General features: G+C 40.1%; 1 protein-coding gene across 5 annotated transcripts in view; it reads left to right on the top strand.

Moving 5' to 3' along the window:
* Ten-a (Teneurin-a transmembrane protein) overlaps window positions 1–10,893 on the top strand; it is a 213,157-nt gene that overhangs the window by 169,612 nt on the left and 32,652 nt on the right. For 4 of the 5 annotated variants that reach the window (XM_018036485.2, XM_018036475.2, XM_018036457.2 and 1 more), the window contains 2 exons: window positions 8,570–8,689; window positions 9,481–10,124. In XM_018036485.2, coding sequence (XP_017891974.1) covers window positions 8,570–8,689; window positions 9,481–10,124 — 764 coding nt within the window. The remainder of the gene's footprint in view (window positions 1–8,569; window positions 8,690–9,480; window positions 10,125–10,893) is intronic. The other variant, XM_018036466.2, reaches the window with a different exon arrangement.

Raw genomic sequence — 10,893 nt, 5'->3', positions numbered from 1 at the left:
AGTTAAAAAGACATAATTCTAATGATAATAATTGAATGAAACATAAATTTGTTACATTATACAATAAATAAACATCACATACGTAACGGTTTACATATCAGTCAATAGCAAATAATAATCAATAAATGAAATTTAAGAAAAAAAGAAAATAGTCACCATTTTTTTAATAAAGCATTTGGGGCTGATGACTCTTACAAAGGTTTTCAATATCTGGTCTCATGTATGAAACAGCTAACTCTAATTCATGTTATAATCGAATTCCGTTAAGTACATAAATAAAAGTAGAAACGACACAATTGACAACACTGACTTTTGATTTTTAATTTCTTTCGTCGTCTTACACTAGTTAAGATAAAAACCATTGCCTTGTAGCGTTAGAATCGTTATCTTCTTTCCCGCACAATCGATTCTTGCGAAGCTCATTCTTTACACGCTGGCCAGTGAGCAACAAAACGGAGAAAACGTGGATAGTGTTTCTAGAGGCCGATCATTATTAGCCGGAAACTCGGGTCACGCTGTCGAAGCGCTACCTCGCCATCGGTCGGCAATATTTTCACCTCTCCCTCAACCCCAACCGGATGGAAGCAACCGCCGGCTCGTTGCTAAACGAACCATTGCGCTAGTAACATTTAACGCGCGGCTCCGCACGCTTCCTATCGAAGATCCGGACTTCCGTCATTAAACGGTATTTAATTCAGCAGCAGCGCATGGACAACGGGAGAACATCTGCGCTCGCTGCCAGATCTAACTTCCCTTCCTGCCTCGCTAAATCTCACTTTGAATCTCTAAAGCATGTATAATATATACTTCCGACCATAGCTCTCTGAATATATCAATTTTTATTACGCTACATGAAAATTACAACAGTGCAAGGCAGAATAGCAATTTTTAGTGAACTTATGATTTGAGGAGATACGTCGTAAAAATAGTAGATAACATTCGTCTAATATAACACAATTCTGTAGGATTATATCCTCCAGTACTGATTACTTACGTAACCGTGAAGGAATGCAAGAAACATGAGATTAAAGAACAGTGCAGGGAGCAATCGGAAAGAATACGGGGGAAAGTGGCTTAACCAGCGGCGACGTTACACGAAAATTGCATCTCCGTTGGAAAGAAACAGCAACGAAAGCTGGGTACCGATTAGAGACATTAACGCCTTCTCGTTATCAGTGTGAAAGTCTGGCTTGCTTCCGGCGGTGGCTTGACGGAATTGCGTTTTTGTATTTGGTCTTGGTCCTGGTTGGCAAATCTCTGCATCCGAGACAACTACAGTCAAGGTCCCCGTCGAGTCGGAATTACGGTTTATCTATTCGAAAGTAAATGAACTAAGAGGATTTCGTTCAAAAGAAGCTGCTGGGGCTGAAAAAAAATGAAAATTGGGTATCGTTTTTTGTCTGAAAGGCCATATTTATTTTCTAACATAGTGGGAAGACCGATCTTTCGAAGCATTACGTATATAATAATGTAAATGTATGTACGTATAGGTTCCTCAGACTGTCTGACTAATCTCCTGTTATTTCTACTTGCAAGGAGACATAACGTACCAAGTGTCGTCCTCGGATTTTAATGAAATTTTACAGAAACGTATTTCTCATAAAAATATTTGACACATATTTTTCTGGTCTGTAATCGTCCACATTAAAGGGATAACAATAGTCCTCGAAGTTAGGATAGCGTAATCCATTTTGACGTATCTCAACAACTAGACGAAATTGACTGTTTAATTGTTTTCTCGGGCTCCAATATAATTATTAAACTGGTACATGTACTTTCTTAACAGTATACATTTTTACATACTTCTTTGCAGTTCTCTGTTTGCTTTACTCCTTATTTCTCTTCGCTATCTGACAGAAAAATAATAAATCTACCTTTATCCATGAACGTCATCGTTCTTCAGAACTTGACATCTTGTCGTACAAATTGTTTCGCGAACGCGAGTCGCTTTCCGTGGATAACTTATCGGATGGATGCACCGAAACTTTTCCAACTGACTGTATACGTACAGAGACACGTACGTATAAACCATTCTCGAGTCACCCTTACTGCACTATCCCCAGAATTCAGCGTTTGCATTCTTCTTCCGCCGTCCGTGTCCCTTTTCTCTCGCATGTCTGAAAAGCGGAAAGAAGAAAAGAGGAGAAGATTGCAAAGCCGGATCGGCCTCGAGGATACCTCGCCAGCTGTTATTTCTGCATTCCGGTAAATCGAGTCGGGAATCCAATCTGCCTGTTTGCTACTGCATCCAAACTACCCTCTTCCACACCCATGCCATTTTTTCTCTCTTCATCCCCTATTTCCTTATGTTTTTTTACGAGGTTGTCAAGATGAGTCAGATGCTATCAAAATGACCAGTAAACAATAATTAATTAACATGTTCATTATAAAAACTTGTATTTAATGAATTACTGTTGTCTTCCATTAATTTTTACTCCTTTTGCTATCGTATAAGAATTGTTTTAGACGTCTTACAAGACGAATCGCCATTGCTTTTCGGTAATTCGATTTACGCAATCGGCGTCCACAGCAAGCCGGTTGAGAATCTTGTCCGGATTTAAGCTTCGTCTTCGGCTCCTTTTCTTCCTCTCGTTCTCGATGTAATTTCCGTGAAGCAACAAAAGAAGAGAGTCAGAGGGAGACAGATCGATCGATCGGAGGAAACTCGGTTTTTCGCGACGCTTTAAATATCGCCTTCGTTACTGCGTCGTACTCGAGGTATTTGTTGTCGATGCCCACGACCGTTCGGAATCGTCGGCTATTAATAATCGCAAACGAATTTTTGCTCCGGTTTCTTCGGAACCGTGAACGAAGCGAATGAATCGAGGCGTTTTATGGAGGGCACGGTGTTCGACGAGGAAACGAATTGCTCGGATGGCCAGCGCCATTCTTCCGGCGTCGAACGCGGATGTTTTGATTTCTGCACGGCTTCCTCGAGTTATCGCTGCGACGGCACGTGAACCATTCGACATAAAATGCTGCGGATGGTGTTTTTAAAATAGAGTAGCTAATTTTCGGGAGTGGTCGGTTTGAAATTTTGCATTTTTTAATTAATCACGACTCGAAAGATTATATGACACCGTTTCACAATCTATTAAAGTAATATGAATATGTATTTTGTAATTTTTTTTACTGGCTGTACATCCAGACTGTGAACGTACTCTCTCTAATTCAGCGTGCATTAAAAAGAGGAGGGTTGTCCCCCGAGCAACTTATATTTATACGATATTTTTCCACGGTTCCGTGCTCCAGATTTATCCCCCTGAAGTATTAACACGCAATTAAGCGTTACTTCGTATACGTTTCCATTTAATAAATTATGGAAGGGAACCACCTCTATCGTTACCCCGACGGGGTGCCTGAAAATTAAATCACATTTGTAGCAGCGGACTTGGAATGATTCGATGGGTCTAGGATTGCAAGCGCAGGAAAGAATAGAAAGCTCTCCCGACATCAATTAATTGAATTCAACGGTGAAGTTTGCTTGGCAAACTACACTTCCGACGCTGCCGACGTTTCCAACCTCGAAATAATTTTGTGTCTGATGAATTCTGCGGTGTAGCTTTTTTCAATCTAATCACATTTAATAGGTCTACGGGAATTATAACGTGGAAATTATTCGCTTCACGATGATTAAAAGTATATTAGAGTATCACGAAAAAGTTGAAATTTCTTCATTCACAAACCGAAAGTATAAAGCTTTTGAAAGTTTCTATCGTTCTCAAATCGATTCTGCTTGCAAGACAAGTTGTGAAAACCGTTCTCGATTTATTTGATCTACCGACGAAGAGTACGTGTTCAATTGGTATCAGTGGATTAGAAGAGACGATAGGCGGATCGATAGTAAACATTTCATTAAAACGCACGGGAAGAAAGCGGAAGTATAAGATTGGGCGTAGGAGAACGGATAATCCTCCGATAATCCGGGAATCATTCTCAAGAATGAATCGCTCTATCGATCCGAGGGAATATAATTGAAAAAGTTGTTCCTTTGCTCTCGTCGATCGAGTTGCCTGTCTTTCCCAGCCGACTTCGCCTTCTCCCTGTCTCGAATCAAAGGATGAATCAAGGTGCTAGAACAAGGGGTAGGTGGCAGAGAAGAAAGGGGCGTGTTTCATCCTTCAGCCCATTTCAAATTTCCGGCAATTTTGGTGATGAAAGTTGAAGCTGTCTCCATTATTTTACGGAGTTTCTCTTTTAATACCCTTGTACATGAAAGATTCAAAAGAGAATAGCTACTTAAAAATATAAAATCATTGTACATTCTTATAAAAGGTATCCTCGTACAGACGGAAGCAGTTAATATAAAGATAGAAATAAATATAAATCCAATGTTCAGTATTACTCATTAATAACTATGAAAATAGACTTTCGAATCAATTCAGTGTTCATCTATTCAATTAATTAATTAATTTGAAACGGAAATGGTTTTATATTCATTCCGGCTGTAAATTAAGGCCGCTTTTACCAGAGTTGAGGGTCTTACTGCTGCGAAACTTTGTGCGCGTGAAGACGATTGGCAATCGACGCGAAGCGATACAAAAATGTCGTTACCCGACGTTCACAGAATAAGGTCATTCACAGTTCACTGCAACTCAATTTCGAGCGATAGTTACATAACAAAGGGACAACGTCGATCCCGCGGGGACGCTCCTCCTTCTTTTCCAGTTATTTCGCAGCACACGGTACGTATCTGCGGAGCGAGCCGAGCGAGTCGATTGCCGTGCGCTCGCGCGCGCGTCCAACGGCACAGAAGTCGCATGCGTGAGCTTTTCCACGCGCGGACAGTAATTTGCCTGTCACCGGTGACGAGCGGAATCAAAGAGACGGTGCTGGTAATTGGAGTAGCACGTTTGGTTCCCCGGGCTGGTTGGCTTCCCCCTTTTTCCAGCTTTTTTTTTATAGTAAAAACGTTGATGGTAGTTGAAGTCGATAGAAAGAATGATAATCCTATATTTTATACGATTTTTTTCTTAATTAGAAGAAATTCATATCTAGAGATTTCTGAGAAAAAAAGAATCATAATCAAAACAGCTCAATAAATGCACATATCCATCGTCAACATGCTAATGTAACTCGCACATGTTGAACGCGTCAAAATCCTATTTACCAGGCCATGAATTTAGCCGAGGATGACGTGCGAAAGAAAATATTACACGACACAAATTATTACCGCTTCCGTTTTCATGACAGCGACTTCGCGATTGGACGATTTTCGCCTTTGCGAGCCGCGTGCGGGAATATTGTCGCGCTCGCAATAAAAGACGCGCAATAAATCAAAGAAATGGGCGAAAAAGTGTTGAGAGAAATTGAAAGGGCAAAAAGGAAAAGAGGGAAACGGATGAACACTGAATTATTGATGATCAGAACGCGACTCTCTATTTGTCAGCTCGTTTGAGCGGCGGTAACGCGTGAATTCAATTAGCCGAGCTCGCACGGACCACGTTGATAAGCCGAGAGGTCGTTAGACACGTTGTATTGCGAAAGAAAAAGGGTGGGCCGGTCGCTTTTTAAAAAGTCTCGTTAACTCGCATAATTAATTCGCTGCTGGCGCCCGCGGCCACCGCGCCAGATAATTAATTCAGCTGCGATAACTCCTGCCCGTGAAGAAGGATTTTACGGTAGGCTTCATCCCGCCGTTTTAAATTCGATCTGCGCTTTATTGTTCGGAAGATATTAATATAAATAAAGAGTGTTGATTAAACATTCCAAAGAGATAAAAAATCGCGATGCCATTTGGTTAGAACTGTTAGATAGTAGTATTGCCATTTAAATAGAGCTGGGAATGCGTGCAGTGAGAGTTGTCTGTATTCGGTCAGCCAGTAGTACTGCTGTATAATAAGTCAGCCGGCAGTGTCGATGAATACTACAGTAGACAGTAGTATAGACGATAGACGCCATTAGTAGCTTCAAGCATTATTCTGTTGTATATTAAATAACATTCTTATTATACAGGGTGTCTCAATTAAAGGAGTCCACCTAACTATCTCCTGTTTTTAAATAAACAATATATATATGTTAAACAATAATAACCTTTATTAAGACACCCTGTATAATAAAATTTGTATTATGAGGACAAAAAATAATACAAAAAATATCCATATCTTTTAGCTTATTAAATTTATTTGGGTAATTATCGAAACTATATTATTACATTATATTTTCTTCAGAATATAAAAAATTAAATTGCTAAAATTGTTCTATGATATTAAACTTCGGTAAATGAAGATTTACCTTTATGATAGCAACATGTACGAGCGTATCTACTACAAAATAGTTGGAATTCAGGTCACCAGTTTAGCTCAAAGTTCCCTCAGAATTGCATACGCACATACATACATAGTTTACCTACTATTATATATTTTAAAAACGCGAACAGAATTTGTTATCTAAATTTTATTTATTCTTACAAGCTTTTCCCTACGATTTTCATCCATTATCTGGCTAATCTAATACATGACTAAATACAGTATGTGTAATATATAGACCGTCTTAGAATATCGATTGGCCCACTTCTTTTACAACTCCATTAATGCTAAAGTGCACATAAACAATATCGGTTTCTGAAACAGTATTTGCAGAGCGTTGCCGCAAGCACGGTACGCGTAGGTCGTTGCTGACATTGTAATGAACATCGTGCGTTGCCAACGTTGGACGCCCATTTATAACGAGAATTATCGTTGCTTATAGTGAAAATTACTCTCCCTAAATAAACCATGATGATTTATAGCGGAATTTACAATGTAGGTTTATGGGTTGAAATTACGAAACCAGCACGTACATGACAGAAAGTTTATAGCAAAAATCGCGTCCTACGCGTGCGTAAAAATACCGAGTTTATGGTTAATTTAAAGTCAAGTGCATGCAGCGCACGTATTGTGTCTTCCAGAACTCCTCCAGAACGTTCGTATCGTGTGTTCCGTAAGGGTTGAGAGTGCGATCGAGCTCCCAGAATCTTATGTTATAGTAACTCATTCCACTAAGAAAGGCCCACTTTCTAGTATATGAAGACACTGATAGCTCGTTAGGATTAGTCCTCCGAGTTATTGCAAAAGCTGTCATTTTTACGCTCGAACGAAGATCGATTTAGACTCCCTCCTTAGTTTGTCCATCTCCTTTCGGTACTGAAGTATATCTTAGCCTGTCCAAGCTGTCTTATCTGTCGTCTATGAAATATGTCTTGGTCCAATAACCACGTTTGTTGCCTGCCTGGATTTTGCATGACACCCATAACAGTATACAACGTGTTTTATAGTTAAACTGCTGCTATAAACATACTATGCATATGAGTATATGTAATCTTGCTTTTATACCGAAAAACCAGATGGAACGAGATTTTTAGTAACAATTCCGAGATTTCTGGTATTTAACGTTAATTGGAGAGAAACAAATGCATTAAAAAAGATTGAGGAAAAAATACAATATTCGTCAAAACTGTAACAAAGTTTCTCTATCTTTCTTCTATGTACATGTACTAGAATGTAATGAAAAGAAACATAGAACTTAAGTACACTACCATTACTGTTATAAGAATTGAATTCCTAAGGACTGCTTCTATAGATAATGAACGTCAACTAAGGTAGGGGATATCAGAAATGTATATCGATGCGTTAACGTTAACGTCACGCATATTAAAAGAAAAACGCGTTGCACCATTCGCAAACAACCGGAACTAAGTATGTTATATACCAAGTCAGGCGACCAATTACCAACGAGCTGCGCATTAAACACGGAAACAGAAGCGCTGCCTTTGTCATTCGAATTGCCGTCTTGAGAAGTTACCAGGAGAGGTTTCGCGACGGGTAAATCTAGTGTCCCATCGTAATTCGAAAGCGATTGTTCGAATTTATGAAGCCATTAGGTACCGCGAGACGTTCGGCTAAAGCCCTGTTCCTGATTCCTGGCGCAATAAAAGAGTCGCGTTACGGTACTATTTTGTCTAAAGTGGCGGACCACCTACATTAAGAATATAACAAGCTGATTGCGTGTGCTTTTGTTGCACGAACGAGCCGTAGTACATAGTACATACATACATACATACATACATACATACATAGTAAGTATAAACATGGACTATAGTTTGTATGTATGTCTGTATAAAGGAAACTGGCCAGCGATGCCACCATAAACTTTCTTGCGATGTAATATCGCGGTGGCCCAGCAACGTAGAAATTCCTGAAAGCGCCCTATTCTTTATGTCTATACGATCGTCTATTCTCGAGAAAATAACGAGTTCTCGAGTTATATTTTAAGATTAATCGGAAAAATGAGTTTCGTTTAAATGCATAGATGAATAAAGCTTAGAATGATTCATTTTCTTCCCAGCATATCTTATTTCATTGTATGTTAAGTTGCGTCTCCACTATATAACAAACCATTATTATACAACGAATTTGTTTCAAATTTTGTTAAGTAACATATTCCTATACTTTGTTACGAATCTCTACGTGTTAAAAAACTTAATTTATTAAGTATTGAAAACCGGAACATTGAATTTTTGAACAAAATGTATAGCCATAAGTATTTACACATTGTACGTTAGTTAAAGGGGGAACTGTTTTCTTTTCAGCAGTGAGCTCCATGCGGCCGATAGACAGCACAAAATGCGTGGTGCTCCAAGACGTGAAAGCTGTCACTCATGAGAACGCGCACGTTCACGACCCGATATCAACGCAAATACCCACGGAAGGTAAATATCGAGCGGTATCAATTTGCATCCACTATGCATGATGTAAATACTCCGATGTACGACGTCTCACGGTAATTGCTTTTGGGAGGGGAGGGCGTTTGCCTCGTTCGAATGGCTTCCCCTGGCCTGATATCAGCTTGGCCGTCCCGTATATAACCATACAATGGCCACACTACCGCCGAGAATAATGTCGGTTTTGATGTGTAGCCTCCTTCGTTGACTTACACTATCGGAATATTTGTCGCGGTCCGATGAAACGGTATCACGGTAAACGTTATTACACATTGAAATTGTGAATTCGTGAGAAGTTCATTGATGCTGCTGAACACTAGCTCTTTTTAGTAGAATCCTTATATATATCTGATCCTACGCAAATAACACTTTCGAAATTACTCATAGAAACTTATGAATATAGATATTAAACGTAGTTCTTATCATCAAACCAGTTATCATAGGATGTTGAGAACTGCATCGGTTCTGACGTCTAGTCGTTGACTTATACTACTGAAATATTTGCAAGTCGAATAGACAGTAAGTGCTTTCGTGCCTAAATTGTCCGAAGCTGTTTTAAGTCTTCGCGGGAAAACACGAGTTGACCGAAAGTATAAAATCTTCAAAATCACGCATGCGCTTTGATATAATGTATTTTGTAACATAAATTTGTAGCACAAAATGTACAGTTCACTAGACATTTCTTTTCTCCATTATTCGATGTTATAGACACTATAATATGATATTAAGTCTATCTGGAGAAATTATTATTTGACGACGAAATATCTGTTTCCATGCAGAGTCTCTACCAACAAGCACGGCAGAGCACTCGAGCGCGTCGGACAGCGCCGGGGACCAACAGAGCGACCCACAGATCCAGCAATCCGCGCAGCAATGGCCAGCGGTGCTCGAGCTACAAGCTTATAACGTAGCCCATTCCGCCGTAATACCGCCTTACCACTTCTGGAACACCGAGTTCCGAAACAAGCAGCCTGCCTTCATCCGGCTGAACCTAACGTTGCCCTGGGGCGCGAACTTCGCCGTTTACGGAAGACGGAACGTAGCTCCGAGCGTCACGCAGTACGATTTCGTCGAGTTCGTGAAAGGTGGCCGGGTTGATCACAGATTAAAGAGGGACACCAGTTCGGAGGCAGTCAGTTTCATGAAAGCGGCGACGATGGTCGCACGAGGCAACGAGAATCGATCGTACCAACACGTTCTGATCAAACGGACCATCGTCGAGCCTATGATGGTGAACGTTAGTCTGCTCCAGCATCTGGACACCGGACGTTGGTTCATTTCGGTGTACAACGACGAGCTGCAGCCGTACAAGGTTACACTGGTTGTGACCGAAGCCGAGGGCGTATCGACTACCTGTCTCAACGACTGCTCTGGAAGAGGATCGTGTTATCTTGGAAAGTGCGACTGCATTGACGGGTATCAGGTGCGTATCCTCGGGTTTCTTGCAAGGCGTCGAGAGAGGTTGACGAGGGGCGAGGATGGGTGTGGGGAGTCGAAAACGGTTGGCTGATGGGGTTGTTGAGGTTACGGAAACTTTGTCGTATTGGCTGTATGAGATGAAAGTGATGGATCGTGTCACAAGACAAGATGGAGTTGAAAATTTCTATTATATCCTTTCGTCGTTGATTTTTTTGCGGATAGCAATACGTTGTATGTTGGATACGGTTTTATAGTATACGATGTACATATACTTGCGCTAAATATAAGGTGAATCGTTGGCCTGAACGCAGTGCCACTCCCCTTGTTAGTTCTCGGCTGATGAGGTGAAATACCTATTACATAATATATAACAGGCAAGGCGGGGTCACTTTAATCGGGATCAAGTAGGCAGGTGGAATATTGCCTTCAGCTAGTTAAATATACGACCGTAGTTACGCTAATGTTACGTTAATTGATTATAAAACTGCAAACTACGAGATTAATATAACGAATTGCCACTGTAACCCAGTTATCACGTTATTAATATGTTATGAACAGAGGCCGAAACAACACATTTTCACTTATTTCACGTTTATTAATAGAGAATGTAAGTGACTTTAAATTGAATAATATATTACTGCATCAGCAACGGAATAGAGTGAAAATGCTACATATGTTTCCGAATACGATATTTTATATTCATTATTAAGTGCATCAATTTAAGGCAGTTGTTACCCTGCTAAACTGATTTTTTAAAAATCGGCTACAAATAC

Source organism: Ceratina calcarata, unplaced genomic scaffold (genome assembly GCF_001652005.2).
Source record: "Ceratina calcarata isolate Rehan_Ccalc_2016 unplaced genomic scaffold, ASM165200v1 scaffold102, whole genome shotgun sequence".
Classification (NCBI taxonomy): domain Eukaryota; kingdom Metazoa; phylum Arthropoda; class Insecta; order Hymenoptera; family Apidae; genus Ceratina; species Ceratina calcarata.
This window is presented reverse-complemented; position numbering and strand designations above follow the sequence as displayed.